A 19,516-nucleotide genomic window follows, 5' to 3' on the forward strand; every position below is an offset into this window, starting at 1 on the left:
TCGAAGATCAACGCAACAACCTCGTTCTTGTGTCTTTCCTGGGGCGTTGGAGCTACCAGTGCCTAGCCAGACGTCGGCCCCCGAGAAACGAAACTCCAACCCTCGCCCGACCGGGAGTCGGAACGGGGACACCCACCTAAGCCCGGCACAGAAGCTGAGACAAGGGCGGCCACGATTCTGGGTTCCAGGACACCCAGAGATAGTGGGGCCGCTATGGAGACAGAGGGCGAAGCAGCAAACGAAGGATATTAGGGACGATCAGAGGGGTTCAGAATGGACGGGTCACTCAGAGACTGGGAAAACGGAGGGACTAGCCACAAGGACCGCTGGACCAGGCATAGAGGAGCGCTGGGATTACGGAGGAATTTGATCCCCGAGGTGCCGGGGATTTGACCCAAATATACTCCTCAGTCAGTCAACGCGCAGTAGACCTCTTTCTTCTTCCAACAATACAACCGTTTTTCACACGAGTTTCTTGTGCATCAAGACCTTGGGTTACCATAACATCAATACATTGACTCATTCACTTGGTCGCCCAGCTCACTTTAGGCTCCCCTCAGGCATCATTTTGACAGAATAAAGCTGTTGGAATAATATCACTAGGTGATTCGAATCGAAGGGCTTTTCAGCTAGGGTACTAAGCCAATATCTTCTACTTATATTGATTATACTTATTATTATAGAAAAGGAGGCCGTTTAGTATTAAAGTAAAAGGTAGTAATATTCCTCCTACCTATATAGGGAAGAATCCCTGGCCTCTGATTAGCCAGCCGGCCGCTGGCTAATAAGAGTGCGAGGACTCCTTCCACCCGACAATTCCACAAAAGCAGCCACTTCAAGGTGAGCAGCTGGGTGAGGCGATTGCACATGAACGATAGAGTGATCTGTCACTACACTCATCGATAACTGACATACGGCAAGGAGACATCGCGAAACGAAGGAATACTCCAAGCCTTGGGCTCGATGAGACGACCGGTGGAATCACACTTGCTTCCCAAGGCAGTCATCACTAGGACATTGGCCAGGCTGTCACCTACAGCCTGACCAGTATCAAATTCACCAATCTTCATCTCGGAACGACTTCATTCGTCTAAAGGTAGTACTTATACACGTTCCGTCGGGTTCGGACCACCCGAGTCCTCGTACAACTCAATCTGAATGCCGCCATCCATCTTGTGTCTCAGGGATGCCACGAGAAGGACGCCCCCATACGAGACCAAGGTCGTCTAGAGTCAACCCACCAGACCCAAACCATCCCAACCCTCGCGAGAAGTAGAAAAATACAAACATACTGAGGCTTTTTTGTAAAGTCTAACAAACGAGTCGCGGAACCCGTCCAAAATAATAGCCACGACCGTCGTCTTGATGCAAATCGCGTGTCCACTCCGACGCCAGGCATATCTCCCGCTCGCCTAGCGTGTCCCTACCAAAAACCATATTGCTACAATCGAGACCTCCGTTTTCCGTTCATCTGTGCGCGACGAGTCGCCTCTCGTCATCTATCTTTGTCTTCAATTCGAGCCAGACGGCTGTCGACGGCAAACTAGACTTGTCCGTCGGCAAGGGCAAGTCTCTGTTTCAGTGTCTTGGCCTTCTTGCCACCGCCTCTGCGTTGCTTCTTGGCTCCCTTCGCTTCGGGCTCGGCTACAGGCGTGGCGGTTCCCGAGGTTCCGTTGGCTCCGTTACGGTTGTCATCAAAGTTGCCCTCGCCTGTGAGCCTGTTAGTATCTTCATGTCCACGCTGGATGGCGAATGACTTACCCTCATGGTACATCTCGTCAAGGCTGACATCCTCGTTCACTACCCGCTTGCGCTTCGTCGTTGTCGTCTTCTTCTTCTTTTCAGGCTTATCGAATTCGCCATTCTCGAGCATCTCCTTCTCACGCTGCTCAATCATCTCGGCCTGTTCGTCGTCGGCAAGCCACATGGCAATATCGCGGTTGCGGTTCTCAGGAGCACGACGACCAGAGAAGTCGACACTCGCACCACCTCCCTGGATGACGACGCGCTGCACTTCTTCTTTTTGCATGGCACGCTTCCGGATACGCTCCTCAATTGTCCCCTTGGTGATGAGGCGGTATACGGTAACCTGTCGAGTCTGGCCCAGTCTGTGAGCTCGGTCCATGGCCTGCGAATCTATCGTGGGGTTCCAATCCGAGTCGTAGAAGATGACAGTGTCAGCAGATGTGAGGTTGATACCGAGACCACCAGCACGGGTCGACAAAAGGAAAATGAAGATCTCGGGACGAGTCTGGAAGTCGGCGACAGTATCTCTTCTGTCCTCGAGCTTCGTCGAACCGTCGAGTCGGCAGTACTTGTAGTTGCGGTACGTCAGGTACTCTTCCATCAAGTCGATCATGCGAGTCATCTGGAAGTAGAGCAGCACACGATGGCCCTCGGCCTTGAGTCTGGTCAACAACTTGTCGAGAGTGGCCAGTTTGCCGCTGTCAGTAACAAAACGGCGCATCGACGGAGTCGCAATGTTGTTGAACTTCTTCTTGTCGTTGTCCGGCGCAGGGAGCAGTTTCCGCGGCGGGTATCGGTCAAAGGGAAGCTTCTCAGTGACCATTGCACGTTCCTCATTGATCGACGGGCCAAACAGGCTCTTGCGCATGGGCATGTTGAAGAGGATGCTTTCCGTCTCCAGAGCGGTTCCACGGCTGCAGCAGCTCACCTCGATTGGCGGCGCCGAGGCGCGCGGCCGACCAGCCTGTTCCAAGCGTCCCAGGCCACTGTCGACATACTCCTCTCGGGCCACGTTCATGAGGTTGGCCATGACGCCCTCCTGCGTGATGTCGGCCAGGGGCTGTCTGTTGTTGCGGGCGTCGATCTTGAACAGGGCATGTGCCGGTGTAAAGTTGGCGTCCTCGGGATCGTCATAAGCAATCTTCATCAAGGGCAAGCGATCCTTCTTCTGCGACAGCTCAACGGCGCGCGTGAAGACGTCCTGGTGACTAGCCTTGTAGACCTCGGCCGGGCTGGTGTCAGCGAAGCGCAGGAATGAGAAGGTGTCGGATCCCTCCAGACTGTCGCGAACGTGCTCTGGGGTGAAAATGTTCATCATGTGCTGCAGAGTCTTGTTTCGCCAGCCAACCTTCAAGTTGCCGCGGTCGGTCTTGTAAAGCCTGCCGTCTTGTCTCCAGAGGAGGCGCGGAAGCTCGTACTCAATCAAGTTGCGGGTAGAGTAGCCGACTGCCACGTTATTGCCTTCTCTGACAAAGGAAGCCGTCTCCGCAAAGTAGCCGAACGCATACGGAGATGTCGTATCGGCTCTCTCAAACAAGTCGGGATGGTTGCACACCTTTCGGAACTGCATGACGAGGTTCATGAGGGTTCCGGAGTCTTCATTATCGCCAGTCGTAGCCTTCTCGATGAGGTCCATGATACTGATCTGGTTCCTCAGGTTGCTGTAAATGGCTCTTTGTCTGTAGGTGAGATCGCAGTAGACGTCCTCCTCAATCTTGTCTCCAAGTTCCTTTTGGACATGTTTCTTGACACGACGCAACATGAACGGCTTCAGAATCATGTGCAGACGCTTGAGCTGATCCTCGTTGAGCTTCGTGTTACTCTGTGCGTGTGACTCAATGTCCTTGGAGAACCACTCGCTGAACTCGTCGTGGGAATCAAAGAGCGACGGCATGATGAAATGAAGCAAAGCCCACAGCTCCTGCATGTTGTTCTGGATGGGGGTGCCGGTCAACAGGAGACGGTTACGGCAGTGGAAGTTGAGCAAGCTCTTCCATCTGGAACTCTGGGAACTCTTGATGGCCTGCGCCTCGTCGAGAATCATGTACTGCCACTTCATCTTCTGGAAGTAGGCAACATCTGAAACCACAAGCTGGTACGACGTAACACAGACGTGGAACGACGCGTCCTTCTTGTAGGTGGTGTGCTTGCGGTCCCAGAACTTGCGCAACACCTTTCTATCACCAGCTGAGCCCCAGTAAGGTAGGATCTTGAATTCCGGCACGAACTTTCGGATTTCCTGCTCCCAGTTGTGAAGGGTAGATGCGGGCGCGACGACGAGGAACGGGCCCCAGATATCGTACTTCTCCGCGAGGTAGGCCATGACGGAAATGGACTGGACCGTCTTTCCGAGACCCATCTCGTCGGCGAGAATGCCGTTGATACCTTGCTCGTACAGGTTAGCGAGCCAGTTGAGACCCTTGAGCTGATATTCCTTGAGCTGCGCGTTGATCAGCTTGGGCTGCTCGATGGCAACGTCGCTCATGCCGGCGGGGTTTTGGAAGTTCATCTCGCCCTCCTCGTCCATGTCGGGACCCTCGGGTTCGTTGAATGCCCTGGCCTTCCTCTGGGCCTCGGCGATGGCGTTCTGGGCATTGGCCATGGCGGCTTGGCGGAGGTTCTCCTCGTCTTCTTCCTCAAAGGTAAGGTTCTCAAAGTCGGTGACCTTGGCACCCAGAGGTCCTGTCGGTTCGGCGATATCCAGATGCTTATTCTGTAGAGTCTCGTTCTTGTTCTCAGACGCAATCTCGGGGTTATCGGTACTGCGCTCGACCTCGTCCGTCTTGATCTTCTTCCCAATGAAATGGGAGTACAGCTCGGTCTGCGAGATGAGGAAGTTGAGCTTTCTCTTCTGGCGGGCAGCTTCGCGCTCGGCTTCTTCCTTGCGGGCGTTCTCAATCTCCTGCTTCTCGGCAGCCTTCCTGAGATCACGCTCCTCGCGCTCGTTACGCTTCCAGAAGCCCATCATGTCACGCATGACACGCTTGGCACGAGCCTGCTGGTCCTTGGTGCCCTTGTTTGTCCGCAATTGCCATCTCTTGGCTTCTTTGGACGCGAGAATGGCTGTTTTCTTGAGATTCGACGCTTTGGTTTGGTAGGACTCCGCCGCCATCTTGTAGGTCTTAGAGACATCTTTGCGGGCGAGGTCGCGCCAAATCTGGTCGTAAATCTGGAGGAAACCCTTAGTCTCGAACTTGGCGTCTTTGTTGGGGGGTTCCTCGGGCTTCTCCTCCTTCTTCTCCTTCTTGTCTTTCTTGCTCTTCCTCTCCTTCTTCTCCTTGACGGGTTCGATGATGGTGTCTTCGTCAATGTCAACGTCGCCATCACCCTCGACTTCGACATCGGGCTCGTCCTGGTCCGCCTCCTTGTCTTTGTTCTTCTCCTTATCCTTATCTTTGGACTTCTTGTTGAACTTGATGCGGATCTTGCCCTCTTCCTTGATCGGGAGCTCCTCGCCGGCATCGATAGCAGCCTGGGCAGCTTCTGCAGCATCTTTTTCGGCCTGCTTCTGCTCCTTCGACTTCTTGGGCCGAGGACCGCTGCGGCCCTTGCCCTTTGTCTTCGTGCCGGGCTCCATGTCGGATGCTTGGAAGGTGGCCATGGTGCCTCCGTCAAGATTGAGTTCGACAAGGTTGCGAGCGGGGCCCTTGATACCCTTTTGGAGAATCAGCTTCGTTTGCAGAGCCTTTTTGTTAGCACGCTCGGCATCCCGCAGGTGCTTCGCCTTTTCGGTCTCGTCTTCGGCCAATCGGGCGCGCTCCAGAGCAAGCTTCTGCTGCTCCATGGTGACAGCCATTGACTTTTCACGACGACGCTTGCGTTGCATGTCCTTCTTGCGCTCCTTCTCGGCAAACAGCTCACGCTCTCTGACCTCGTTCATGGCCTCCTCGTAGTAGATGTCATCGTAGCGGCGTTTGCCCAGATCGGCGTGGGTTCCCAACCTGCGGCCCATCTCTCTCGCAAAGTCATCGCGTCGCTCAACGTTGCGCTTGCCGTCCTTATCTTGCAACAGGCGACGTCGCTTGTTGCCGCTTTCCTGGTACTCGGCACGATCGGTTGCGAGATCAGAGTCGGTAAGCTCGTCAGCGTCAGCATCGAGCTGAGCAATCAAATCCGTGACCTTCTTTTCCTTATCGGCAGGTAGGGTTTTTTGCTTTGGTTGACCGTTGGCCTGACGCTTGGAGGGGATGCGAGGCGTCGGCGTCTCGAGTTTGGACGAAGCACGGCGGCTGCTCTTGGGAGTAGATTCGGCATCTCTAATGTCAGACGCTCTCGACTTTGACTTTCTAGGTACTCGCTCTTTTCTCTCTTTTCTGGCCAGGGGAGTGCTGGATCTCTCCTTGGCAGGCTCCGGTCGGAGTTCAATCTCGGCTTCGCGTTCGCTGCGCTCGGTCTTGACGGGAGGGTCGACAGAGCGGGGCTTCTCGCGGTCGGGCTTGGGCTCGACAGCCTTCTCCTTTTCCTCGACGGGTAGAGGCGATTTCGACTTTGGTTTCGAGATGGGCTCAGCACTCGAGAGAATGTTGGAGAACGACATGGGGTCGGCGCGGCTGGGAGTCTGTGGCGGAAAGTTAGTCCCAAATCTATCAAGGTGGCCAATTGGAGCGTTACTTACACTAGCAGGAGCTTTCAAGGGAGAAGGCTCGGCCTTTCCCAGAGGCAGAGGCGCGACGGCGCCGCCATTGGATGATGCATGCACGCCGGGCGACGCAGCATGCCGCAGACTGGGGGACGTCATGTGCGGCGTTGCCCGAATCGATGGGCTGATGGAACCGGCAGGCGGTTGATGGGAGTGGGAGTGGGAGTTGGAATGCGAATGTGAGTGGGATCGCGGACTTCTCGGGGGGAAGTTTGCTGCAGATGGCGACGTGTATCCTGCGCTGCCGTTCTTATAGTACGCGTGTGAGTCTCGAGATGCCGGCTCGGGTTGGGAGTAGTTGCCGTAGGGATCGCGTGTGGTCTGTTTGATGATGGAAGAAGGAAAAAATTAGTCAAGGAAAAGGTATGGAAGTGGCCACGATGGAATTAAAATTTGGGCTGAGGGTTTGGGTTGGTTGGGATTTTTCGTCCCTCGGGTAAAGTTGGAGATGGGCGAGTGGCTGCCGGTGCTGGGTGCTGGTGCTGCCTCTGCCGTGTCGGGGTGGGAATGGGACAAAAAAAAAAAGTGAGTGTGGAAGGGGAAGGAGAAAAGGGAAAATGAAGGGAAGGGAAGGGGAGGGATGGATGGACAGATGGGAGATGGATAGACGGACGGGTGAATGGATACGGAACGTAGATGAGGTAGCGCCACGACACGACAACAAGAGACGGGAGAGGAAAAGGGAAAGGGAAGAAAAAAAAAAGGTGCCAAAGTTGTAGGGGAAAAAATGGGGGACGCGGGTGTCATTGAAGCCGTGAACAATAGGGGATCCAAGCATTCCGCGGTGTTTCTTATCCAGCGACACTGCTGCTGATGCTGCTCTCCTTCTCCTAGCTCTCACTCTCTGCTTCTGCCAGTATCCCCCCTCCTCGTCTGACCTCTCTATGCTTCGCTGCGTCCTCTTCACACCATCGTCTCCGAAAATCCGGATGGGGGAAGGGAGCAAAGGGTACAAAGAAGGCGTAAAGTAAGCACAACCTCCAACACCATCACCAGTGGCCACTAAACGATCTAGAGCACAGACAGCAATCGAGCAGGGCCAAACAGACCTCCTTGATTACTCCTGCTGCTATCTCTGGTGCGGCTGTTGCTGCTGCTGTGTGGCTACGGTACACGACGAGGAGCAGGGGAGCTTGAAATGGTGACATGACGGAGCGTCTCGGGAGGTGACGATGGATAGGATATTACAGACTCAAGAAAACAGGCAATAGCAAACACGAGAGTGACCGAGCCGCGTCGCATCGCATATAAATCAATGCGATGCCACCATGGCGGTAGAATCATCAGTGACAAAATTATTGGATTTTCTCTTACCTTGGGCGAACCATTGGCCGCGGTATTGGTCCAACCTGCGTCAGACACCCTTCTCTCTCTCGTAGTGTCAGTCAACGGATCGTAGTAGCTGCTCGTCGCAGGCTTCTCGCGCGTCTGATGCGATTCGGGGGGCGGGTAGTATCCGCTCGGGGGGTGCAACGGCGACAACGGCGGAGCTTGGTGATGTCCAGCTCCCGAGCTGCTGCTGGCACCGCCGAGCGCGGGCAACGAAGGCGCAAGCGGACCGCCGGATGCCGACGACGAAGAGTAGGGATTCGGATGCGACAGGCCGGACTGGTGGGATCGCGGTGAGTGATGTGGGAGCGTATGGGATGATGATGACGCCGCCTTGGGTGACGAGTAGGACGAGTGCTGGGGGTGGTGGTACTCGGACTGGGTGGGCGATCGCAAGCTGAAGCCCGAATGGCGCGCGCTGCCGGGCGTCGGATTCATGATGTCGCGATGGCGGCGGCGGTCGCGGTCGTCGTCGCGGTCGTCGTGACGGGAGGGCGCCTGCAGGACCGTCGAGCGGAAGTCTTTAGGGCGGTCCATCGTGACGGGATGTGGCGATGGCGGCGTTGTCGCAGGACCCTATGCCACTTGTGCGTGGACGGCTCGGAGGAGGACGATGCAGTGGGGGAGGGGGGGAGGAGGAGGGAAGAAAGGAGAAGGGAAGGGAAAGAGAAGAGGAAGGGGAAGAGGGGATTGATTACTACAGCGAGGATCGCGGACCCATGTGCAGACCAGAATGCGTGGTGGACAATCAAGACGAGGTGATTGGGTTACGCGTTGGGGGTTTTCGACAGGAGTGAAGCAAGTGAGGCGGATCGCGAAAAAAGACGTGGAGTCGAGAGTTGGCGTCGTGGGGAGGTGCAAGGGGGTGGGGTGTGGTCAAAGAATTGGTGGCACCGTGGTATACCGTATGGAGTTCAACGAGGAATGGCGAAAATGGAGATGGCGGGAGCCAGTGATGCTATTCGCGGTGCTGGGGCGGCAAGGTGAAATGAGCGGCCGACCAAGGAACTTGAGAATCGGTGGAGGAGTGGGTGGCGATGATGGATTTGCGCGTCGGATCGAGAGTTTTGGTGGTATGGAGTGCGAATGTCGGAGCTAGGGTCGGTGGCCGTGAATGAGGACGGGGTGGATGACTTGTCCCTCTGACACGAGAGGAGAGTAAGAAGAGCGAGAGGAGGTCAGGTCAGGCGAGGCCAGGACGGGTGGTAATGGCCGAGAGCTTCGGCTCTGCAGACTGCGATGCGATGGATGGGCGCGCAGCCAGGGTTGAATTGCGTGGGTGGAGATGCTTGGGGAGGATGTCCGTGTTGCGATTGCCTTGTGCCTTGTTGGGCCCTTGGCTGAGCGGTATCGCCGGGTGTGTCTTGGAATGAAGCTAGCTGGGCTGGAGCTGGAGCTGAATCTGGAGCTGGATCGGTGGTGCGCTGCTATGCTGGTATGACTCTGCTGGGCACCGGAGTACGTGTGTGTATGTGCGTAAGTGCGATGAGGGCGTCGTGGTGCTGGTGGCAAGGATGCTTTCAGACCCCTTGGTCAGGATTGTACCGTGGTGGTGGTGATGATGAAGGTGAGGCGAGAACTGTGGGATGGGTGGTGTAATCGTCAATGTTGATGGGGGAGGGGAGGGGAGAAAAGAGAGGGCGGGCACAGTCGAGACGATGCAGAGAACCAGGGACGGGAAAGAGGCAAGGAAATTGTGAGTGCGTCTTGCGAATCGGAGTGTGGGCGGACTGAGTGTCTGTGATGGAGAGAGTGAGTGAGTGAGTGAGTGAGTGAATGCATGAGTGGGCGATCGAGCCAAGAGAACGGGTGAGCGACTTGAGAGTGTGTGATGGATTGGATGGGGGGTGGGTGAGGGCGATGCCGATGCATTCGAGTTCCCCGTCTTGCCCGTCCCCGTCCCCCGTCTCAGTCCAGGCTTTCCAGGCTTGTCTCCAGTGACCGCCGTCGTGGTTCAAGTCCGTCGAGCGAAGCAGCGATCACTGGGGGAGGTGTGAGATGCGATGCGATGCGATGCGCATGTATATTTTCTACCCTGCTCTTCCATCAACACCAAGGGACCTTTTGACCTGGAAAAGTTCCCATGAATCTATCAACAGGTACTGCTAAGTGACATGAATAAATGGCAATTGCGATGAGATAGGGATAATAGGCGGCAAGTGCATGAGGTAGTGAGTGCGTAGTGCGTCGTACGGTCGTGTGGCCTCCTCCGTATCCTCTCCCAGATTCCAGGGAAGGCGTGACCTGTCAGTTTCTTCTCCCGTGAGGATCCCCCGATTTCGTCAATTTGGGGGGGTCGTCACTCGTGAGTCGTGAAGGACGGACGGGGAGGTGCAAGGTGGGAAGGCGGGCAAGCAGCAAGCAGCAGCAAGCATCTGCACAGCACCAACCACACGCGGCAAGCCAAAGGGTGCAGGCCGCGGTCCAGGTACCTTACCACCGGGCTGCTTAGTCGGGGCTAGCGCAGATGCTCCCGCCAATCCCGGGCCACGTCTGAGCCTCTTGGGTTGCTTAGTGCCTTCCTTGCCCCCGGCCGCCCAGTCCCCCACTTCAGTCCAGACGGACTTGTATCCCCATGTATTCTCACCGTATCTCAGCGCCTGAGATACACATGAGATACAAAAGTCTACGCCTGCTGTCAGTGAGGCATTTCAGCCGCCTTCCCCGTTCCACGCTTCGGCTGCTCGGGGCCACCACCCAACGCCGTCGTCCCCTTCGTTTTCAGACGCCAGAATCGACCGTAAAACACGGCCTGCGAGAATGCACGAGGTGCACCCTGAAGGACCACCTAAATTCTGCAATCGGTGCAGAGTAAGAAAGAAAGGAAAAAAAATGAAAGCTTCTCAAACTGGGTTCGGGACAGAAATCGAAAGATGCGGCACCTTTGGTACTTGCTGCTACATCTCCAAGAAAGATTGTCCTCCCATACAAAATGGGCTTGGGAATGGCCTCAATCCGCCCACATGACCCAAAACCACCACCACCACCTCGGCAATCAGGACCCGAAAAACAGACTATTTTATACAGCTGACAAAACATCAACCATGTCCCTAAAATTGTCTCGTGTCCGAATGACACCGTAATTCTTAGCAAAGACGAAATACTCCGTCCACAATTCTCCGACCGCATCTCCCTCATTTGAACGTATGTAATTTTTGACATATTGCCGGATGGTCTGGAACGGGTGGGCGATTGACTATGGCTTGATGGATCGAGGAGTGGGTTTCCCCTCGGGTTTGCATTGTGTCTTCGTGTATCCGGACACTCAAGCTTTCCCCCTCCGAAACCTGCTGTAGCGTCAGCCCCCCAATCGAAAACAAATCGAGCCTGCTTACTTTCCCAACGGCCTCGGAAGCAAGGTCAAACGATTCTCCCCCACCCTTTTCCTCGTCTCCTTTCCCTGTCCCATGCCATACTAATATATCTCTCCTTCATATGAATCAATCCACCCACCAATATGAATCTTCCCCCCCCCTCTTCTAAAAAAAAGGAACGAAAATTAGACAGAAAAAAAAAAGAGAAACAACTCCAGCGACGTCAGATATGCCCAACCTGTGCCTGAAATACCTGGCAGTACCAAAATAGACAGCAGCCCGTTCAAGATAAGTCGGGGGCCTGGGTCATGGGGACATCCAATGCATCCTGACAGATCTCTTCGTGCCTCCCCCCTCGGTGATGTAACCTGCAAACTTCACCCTGATTCATCACGCATGCAAGTCTTTCCGCCTCTCCGGCAGGCAAAAGGCTGATGACACAACAGAGCCATCTCATCTTAAGGTACATTCATATAGACTAAGTTTACCCAACTACCCAACCCCAGTTCAGTCCCTCACTGAAAGGCATCTAACCAATGCTAAACTCCGTTTTGGCAACACCATCAACGACAGAAACCGAATCTCTCAAACTCCATACCCAACACCGACATCCCCCGTCTCCGCTTGTCCCGCCATTCCCCAGACCCCTGCTCTGATTGGCTCCCCCCTGTCCCAGAATCCCCATTCCACCCGTTCAGCCCGCCCGTGCCCGGCTCTAGATCACGTGCATTGTCACCTCCGCCTGCTCTCCAGTCAAGGTGTTGGTAGTCTGCAAATCGTCGGCAGTCTTCTCACAATCGCATGGGCACAAAAGGTTGCTCAAATCATTTGGCTCATGGCCTCTATTGTCCTCGTCATCTACACAAAGACGATGGAAAACAAGGAGAGAAAAAAAAAAAGTCGCAGCTGCAGATATCTATCTATCCCATACCGTGCCAGCAGCCGCCCCTGATGGATGCTAAAAATTGCTCCCTCGATGCCGTCCCATGCCGCTTCAATCTCTTTTCCCACGGGCTTCCGCTCTGCCTTGAGGGAGGGAGGAGGGGTATTGTTCTTTCCCTTTCCGCAGCAGCCCATCCGGCCTGGTCGTGAAGGTCATGGCGGCACTTTCTTTTTCATAAAGGTCATGAACAAACACTTTTTGGTTCTACTCTTCCTCCCGTGGAAAGGAACCATACGCTGAAGAGGGAAGATGCATCTGAAACCAATCATGTCTCGCCACCGCCACTGCTTTAGACAGCGCCGGCGGACACCATCTTCTTGCGCAGGTAGTTCTTGTACGCTCCAATCGAGTCGCCCCAGGGCTTGATCGTCCTGTCCTCGCACACGAGAATCTGCTTGGCAATCTTGTCCAAAAGTCTGCATGAATATTAGCATCAAATCATTCGAATTCGCCAGAGACTGGGAAGTCCTTACCTGAAGTCGTGGGACACGACAATAACACCACCGCTGAAGGCGTTGATGGCATCGGCCAAAGAGTCGATGGTGGGAATATCCAGACCGTTGGTAGGCTCGTCGAGCAACAGCATGTTGGGAGACTCAATGGCGAGAAGGGCAAAGACGATACGGGACTTTTGTCCGTCGGACAGGGTGCCGATGAGGGAGGTCTGGGCCTCACCAGTCAGACCGTAGCGGCCAAGCTGCTGGCGCCAGTACTGGTAGTCCTGGGACTTCTCTGAGTACTTCTCGCGGACGAAGTCCAGGGCGGACTTGGTCAGGTCGAGCTGCTCAGCGCTGTGCTGGGAGTACAGGCCAAGCTTCAAGTGGGTGTGGCGGGTGACGGAACCGGCGGTGGGGGAGAGCTTGCCGGTCATCAGGCGCAGCAGGGTAGACTTGCCGACACCGTTGGGGCCGACAAGAGCGGTACGGGAGTCCATATCGAAACCGAGGTCGATGTTGCGGTACAGGTCGTCCTTGGGGTCGCCAGAGTAGGAGAAGGTGACGTCGTCGAAGGACAGGACGGGAGGGGGAAGCTTCTCGACATCGGCGAAACGGAAAGTGAAGACCTTGTCGGGGATGACGGGTTGGATGAAGCCGTCGGCCTCCATCTTGTCGAGAATCTTCTGACGGGACTTGGCCTGTCTGACCAAGTTGGCGTAGGTACCAGCGCTGGCAATGAACTTCTTGATGTGCACAATTTCGTCCTGCTGCTTCTGGTACGCCTTCATCTGGTTCGTCTCCTGCTCGGTACGGGTTCTGTTGTAAATGTCGTAGTTACCACCGTAGTACAGGAGCTGCTTTCCACGCATGTCAACCATGGTGTTGCACACACCGTTAAGGAAATCCATGGAGTGGGAAACGAGGACCAAGGTACGGTCCCACTTCTTGAGGTACTCCTCGAGCCACACGCAGGCCTCGAGATCCAAATGGGCAGTGGGGTCGTCGAGCAACAGCAGCGAGGGCTTGACGAACAGAGCCTTGGCGAGGGCGACACGCATTCTCCAGCCACCAGACATGTCCTTGGTCTTCTTGTGGATGGTGACCTTGTTGAAACCCAGACCCGTCAGGATGAGGGAGGCGCGGGTAGAGAAGGTGGCGGGGTCCATCTTCTCCATGTGCTACGAGGCTGTTAGATCATGTTCGGTGAGGCCTAGGCAATGATGGGGCAGCAGGACATACCTCGTACAGGTCCATAAGGACAGGGCTCTCGGGGCCCTCGTCCTCAAGAATCTTCTCGGCCAACTTGTCGAGGCGTTCCATCTCACGCTCGGCCTCGGTAACGACCCACTCAAGGGCACCGAGCTCGGTGGGAGGAGCACCCTCGTTCAACAGGTAGATGTCGATATGCTCAGGGATGGGGAACTCGCGGGCGGCGATGGCCTTGAGAAGGGTTGACTTTCCGCAACCGTTCTCACCCAGGAGACCGTATCGGCGTCCGTAGGACAACTCGAGGGTAGTGTCGTTGAAAAGGACACGGCCGTGGAAGACGAGCGAGGCGCTGGTAATCTTGACGTCTTTGCTGGCCTGGGTAGATGACAGGACACCGGTGGTGACACGGTCAGAAATGCCGTGCTTGTCCATCTGATCGGCGAGGCGCTTGATTTCTTCCGCGTCATTTGCGCCAGTGGCGGGCTCATCGCCGTTCACCGAAGAGGCAGTCGTGCTGACATTCTTAGAGCCCTTCTTCTTGTCGAGCTTGCCCTCGGCGGCCTTCTTGGCGAGTCTCTTCTCCTTGGAAGAGGAAACCATGATGACGGTGGTGGTGGTGGTGATTGATGGCGGGGTTGTTTTTTTTTCCTTAGCGATGGCGGGGAACCTATGGTCGCCCAAGAGAAGACGGAGGAAAAAAAAAGGGAGGGGAAAAGAGCTTTGAGAAGACCTCTTTGCTTCCTGCTGATGCGTCGACGACAGGAAAAGTGTCACGCAGGCGTCAAGTCGGCGATGAAGTCGACTGGTAGTGATAGGAGAGGGTAGGATGGATGAGGCGTGTAGGAGAAAGGAAAAAATTCAAAAGTTGTCCTCCGGTGGCAGGGTGAACACAGAGACAAAGAGCGGCGGTGCGAAACACACACACCCACGCAGGCTGGAGAAAGGATGATTTCAGGTGGGGAGGGGCAACTGGACACACCCAGCGAGCTGCCGCCAGGTTCGCAGAGTTGGTACTTGGTAGTGGAGCAGCGACCTCAAAAATTTGAAAAAGCTGATAACCGATAGGGTAGCGAGCCGATAAGGCACCAACAAATGCCCTCTGTGATGCGCGCACGAGTAAGAGGTACGTACCTCGACCGCCCCTTTCGTCTCTACTTCCACTCCGACTGAGGTCAACCATCCACGTCAAGCGCTGGGTATTTTTACCAGCTTACTTAATCATGCAGGACACTACCTCACCTAACTAGCATTACCTTACTTCTTAGTGCCTTACCTAAGATGCAGTAGCATCAAGGCCAGGAAATGGCAATTCGTGGCCGCCTATCATCGGGTTCCCATGGGAATATCTTGCACGCTGCACTCAGGTGGACGACCACCGTCGGGCACCTAAGGTAAGGTATTCCCTCGCACCTATTCTTATCTAATCGTAATCGCCCACTGCTAAAAGCTCGATTGTCCCGCCCAAGACCCTCAGAGACCCTCAGAGACCCTCACCTCAAGGCTCAGAGACCCGGCCTGACGCCACTGTGCAGCAAACGGAGTCGCGGGGCTTGACGTCACGTATCACGTGCTAATCCGCCTGACCGGATTGGCGGCAAGGAGACGAGAGGCCCGGGCAGCAGGGCATTGAAGACGTTGAGGGGAGGAATGCTGTTATTAATCTGTTGTTGTTTTCATAATTTATTGCTTAATGACTGCCACGTTTACTCCATATATCCCTGGGTATCAATCCAGCTCTTGTTAAATCAAATGACGCTGGTTTTCTTGCGGTGATCCCGCGGGGGATCGGAGGTCCCATCTATCAACTCCATCTGCCATATTCGATGACGGCCATCTATCACATCTTAGTTGATATTGAGGGAGGTCCCAATCCTTTTCCCCTGACTTGGAGGATGTTGTCCTGTTGTAGTGAGCCCCTGCGTTGACTCTAGTACCCCTTACGAGTCTGATCCTCTTCAGAACCTCGCCTGCCGACTGCTGTAGTCTCGGGCAACCGTCACCGTCCCGTCTGCGCCGGGCACGAAGCGAACGTAGTGGTTCGCAAAATAGGAAAGGAGCAGCTTCCGCGGCGAGAATATCTCCCACGGCGTCGTCGGCGGCACGGGCACCATCTCGCACAGCTCGCCCCTCGGGATGAAGACGACGTCCGAGTAGTGCCGTCGCTCGTTGTCCACGTCGACAATGGCGAAGATGAAGAGCGCAAAGTGGATCATCCTGCAGGTCTGTTGTTAGCCACACTCTTTGATCCAGGGAAGCAAAAAAATCATAATCGGTAACGTCACACTTGGAGGCTGATTGATATTGACGAGAACAATGGACAAAAGGGTGGTAGACGTACGTCAAGATGAACATGAAGAAAATCAACGCGGCCACAACATTCGTATGTCGTTGATCCATGTGTCCAAAATTGTAATCGTTCTCATACTGCAACCAATTCGACGTAATAATGCACATAAACACCACCGTCGGCGTCCAAATCAGCAAATGCGCAGAGACGTGCCCGCCAGGACTGCCCCAGCTGAATTTGGTACTCCGTGGCAGCTTCGTCGGGTCGTTCTTCGTCCACCGGAACCCGCGATCGCGCACCAGCATCGCGGCTATATCACCCAGGCTCCAGAGACACGCCATGGCCGCAGTGGGGCACCCAAAGGCCCAGTTGCCCAGGTAGTAGTAGTCCTCGGGGTGCTGCGCGGCGAGGGCGCCAAGGATGATGACGGCGTCGAGTATCGAGGCGAGGCGGAGGAGGAGCGTTGTGCGGTACATGGAGCGGTTGTAGGGGATCGCGGTGAGGAAGTCGCCGTGGCGCTGGCCCGTGTCGGGTGGGAGGGTGGTGATGTCTGGGTGGAGCGGCGTGTTGTCCATATTGATCTGGTGTCGTCGGAGTCGCGAGTCTGCATTGCTGATATTCTCTTCAGTCCCCCTTGGCCCTTGCAGAGGGTGAGAGGGGTTATTCGGAGGCCGCGGCAAGGGCGATTTGGGGGGATCGCGTGGTTATGATTGAAGAGTCATTGAGGCCGCGGTTGGTGCTGGGAAACCAAGGCGTAGGGAGGATCGCATACGGATGTATAAGGGGAGTTGAATTCGTTCTCGAGTGGCGCTCGTCTTGGTGTTTTCCGTCGGCGGTTTGGATCACGCGGCGAGGTCGGCAGTGAAGGGAACCAGCGCCGACATGTCGCATGAGTTTTGGACCGGGGCTGGATTTGAACGGCGGACACAAGCAACTCGGGTAGCCGATGGCAAGCCTATGGGCATAAGGTAGGTAGGACCAAGGAGCCAAAAGTTGGGCGAACTCTGGGAAAAGATCAGAGGGCACCCAAGGTACGGGGGGGATGCCGGGGGGGCTCAATCCCCAAAGTCCATTCAACCGTGGTACCCGGCCGTGGGCCAGTCAGGCTTACCTTACGGATATGTTCTATGGGTTCCAAGTGGGTCACTCGTTCGTGTCGAAGGGCCTGGGTTGGGCCTGTCACGGCTCGACGAGCCCCTAACGGCTAGCGAGCTGGAGCTGTGTCCTGCTCTGCACCTAAAACCCTGGGACTTTTGATCGACGCCCTGTTGAAGTGCCCGGGGTCTTGGGACTTGAGTGAATGGGATTTCATCCTGGGTGATCTGCTGTCAGATTGCAAGGCTGGGGTTTGGAGTGAAGAAGAAAAATTGAATAAGAAGAATAAAGAGATCATGACATGCTCGATCGTAAATGCGACTGTTCTTGCAGTCATGCGATATCCCCAAACGCCGTCCCGCGATGCCGTGAAAATGATAACAATGTCTCGAGTGAGGTACACACTCATATAATGTATACAAGTCCCTCGTATGTCGTAGAGGGATCTAGAGAGATCGCGTTCTGCCTCCACCGCCGTTCCTCGACGATTCTCCCAGTATCACCGGCATCTGCGTCATATTCACCCTATACTTCCCCTCCCTCGCGCTCGCATCCGCAGGCGTCATCCCCGTCACGCTCGTCGCGAACTTAATGTCCACGTCCCCCGGCAGAATAAGCTGAGGCTGCGCGTCGCCCCTCCTCATCCTCTCCAGCTCGTCCACAGAAGGCTCGTAATCCGCCGGCGGCGGACGCATGTTGAGCCGGAGCTGTCGGCTCCGGTCGCCTGGCAGTACCGTGCGCGCGGGCAGACCCGCCGGGAGGGGTTTGCGCTTGATGAACGTGGCGGAGGTGGGCGTCGGGTCACCTGGGCGGTCGGGTAAGAGTGGTGGCATCTCTTCTTGCAGTTGCTGAAAGGGGTGCCGTAAGGAGCTGTTGACGGGGCTCTGCGGTGATCGAGGGAAGGACTGCGCGCGTGCTGTTTGTGATTTCCATGATGGCAGTTTGGGGAAGGGTTTGGCGACGACGTAGACTGTCTGTCCTGTTTCCGGTATGTACATTACGCGCGGTCTACGCCGGCGGATCTCGCGGCTGCGTTCGACACAGGCGCGGATGAAGAGTGATAGGTGGATCGTCCTGGGGATGATATCAGTATCGTGTGCCATGAAGAAGGAGCAGCGTATACTCACGCGCTGAAGAGCATGAAGATGCATTCGGTGAGGGCGAGGTTGAGTGGCCAGTGTCCTATCTGATTGTCTTCCTGCACGCCGAGCTGATACGCCAGCCAGCCTCCGCCAATGTATGCAAGGATGGAGATGACGAGTTCCAGGCCAATGTGCGCCTTTGGCGTGATGCCGCGTCCGTGGCGCGCGCAGATGGTGAGGAACTCGCCCAGATCCCACATGAATGACGGCAAAGCCTAATGACAATCTCATGATGAGCTCAACTGTTGTATGAAGCGGAGAACAAAAGCAAAAGGATGAGACGACTTACTCCTGGCAAACACAGCCAAGGCCAGACATTATAAGTACCCCACGATGGGTATCCGTACCACGCCATCATGAGGATCAGGATGATGCCGCAAAGGAGCGTCCCAATCAGACGGGTCACGATCTTGCAGACCTCCCATCTCCGGCCGCCCTGGTTCATCCACCGCACGTTGGCCGGGTCGATGGAGGCTGTTGGTGATGCGGGCTTGACGCCGTCGGCCTCCGAGGCGAGGGACTCGAGCTGGTACGACTCGGGCGCACTCATCTTGGTCTACCGTATGGCGAGCATATGGGAGATGTTCAAGGCGCCTATCCTCCACCCTTCCTTGCTGTCGCCAATGTCGTTGTCGTCAATCAAGCACAGAGATGTGATCCCACTGTTGACGTTTCCACTTCCTGTGTCTCCGATTCCTTCGCTGTTCCGGCGCATCGGCAATCCCACCCCCGCTGGATAATAGTAGGCAAGAAGTGGAAGAAGATCAAGCTTCTTTGCGGTTAAGGTTTGGCTTCTCGTCCCGACTCGTCCCGTTACAAGGGTTGGGGCGTCAACGGCTGCGCCTCTGACGGTACCTTTTCACTGCCGGGGTCTCCAGACGGCCAAGAATCGAAAGGCGACGGATGGGAGAACGCAAATATAGAGAAGGCCCGAAGCTGGGATAAAACTCGGATCAGCCCGTGTCGCACCCTTCTTCCATTGTTTCAATGGAAAACTCGACAGTCTCCAACAGCCAGAAATTCCCCGGGGCGGCGCGGCACCATGCCGTGTTAATTAGCAGCGACAGATTTAGGCAACCGTATTCTGGGCGGCTCCACTCGCCTTCGGGGGCCGATCGAATCCGTCTCTCAGAGGCTGCGGCCCCTCGAGATGTTTATTGATTCTCCATTTTGACGGTTCAATTCAAAGTGAAAGTTCGGTATCCCGCATAACGCCAACGCCGTTACTGAATAGTTAGTACGAGAAACCGATGAGAATCTTGAAGAAACGGTTCCATGCGCTTCTCACCCGCTGTTGAAGCTCATATCTCACTCACATTCAAGGTATTTATACACACACCATACTAAACTCACTCCCTTACTCACCTCACACATC

General features: G+C 55.4%; 4 protein-coding genes across 4 annotated transcripts; all 4 read right to left on the bottom strand.

The window, feature by feature from the left end:
- Positions 1 to 1,543: 1,543 nt before the first annotated feature.
- CORC01_00877 (SNF2 family domain-containing protein) lies at positions 1,544 to 8,251 on the bottom strand (the record flags this gene model as incomplete). Its single annotated transcript, XM_022612533.1, has 4 exons — positions 1,544 to 1,710; positions 1,762 to 6,304; positions 6,362 to 6,706; positions 7,700 to 8,251. 4 exons carry the CDS (start codon positions 8,249 to 8,251, stop codon positions 1,544 to 1,546), a joined length of 5,607 nt encoding a protein of 1,868 aa, XP_022481150.1.
- Positions 8,252 to 12,260: 4,009 nt separating this feature from the next.
- On the bottom strand, positions 12,261 to 14,217 carry CORC01_00878 (ABC transporter; the record flags this gene model as incomplete). The annotated part of the gene is made up of 3 exons (XM_022612534.1): positions 12,261 to 12,387; positions 12,445 to 13,586; positions 13,648 to 14,217. 3 exons carry the CDS (start codon positions 14,215 to 14,217, stop codon positions 12,261 to 12,263), a joined length of 1,839 nt encoding a protein of 612 aa, XP_022481151.1.
- A 1,355-nt stretch (positions 14,218 to 15,572) lies between these two features.
- CORC01_00879 (uncharacterized protein) lies at positions 15,573 to 16,479 on the bottom strand (the record flags this gene model as incomplete). Its single annotated transcript, XM_022612535.1, has 2 exons — positions 15,573 to 15,831; positions 15,956 to 16,479. The coding sequence occupies 2 exons, from the start codon at positions 16,477 to 16,479 to the stop codon at positions 15,573 to 15,575; spliced, it is 783 nt and encodes a 260-aa protein (XP_022481152.1).
- A 966-nt stretch (positions 16,480 to 17,445) lies between these two features.
- CORC01_00880 (uncharacterized protein) lies at positions 17,446 to 18,691 on the bottom strand (the record flags this gene model as incomplete). Its single annotated transcript, XM_022612536.1, has 3 exons — positions 17,446 to 18,073; positions 18,127 to 18,356; positions 18,431 to 18,691. 3 exons carry the CDS (start codon positions 18,689 to 18,691, stop codon positions 17,446 to 17,448), a joined length of 1,119 nt encoding a protein of 372 aa, XP_022481153.1.
- Between the last annotated feature and the right edge of the window lie 825 nt (positions 18,692 to 19,516).

This window comes from Colletotrichum orchidophilum, assembly GCF_001831195.1.
Source record: "Colletotrichum orchidophilum strain IMI 309357 chromosome Unknown Scaffold_4.1, whole genome shotgun sequence".
Taxonomy (NCBI): domain Eukaryota; kingdom Fungi; phylum Ascomycota; class Sordariomycetes; order Glomerellales; family Glomerellaceae; genus Colletotrichum; species Colletotrichum orchidophilum.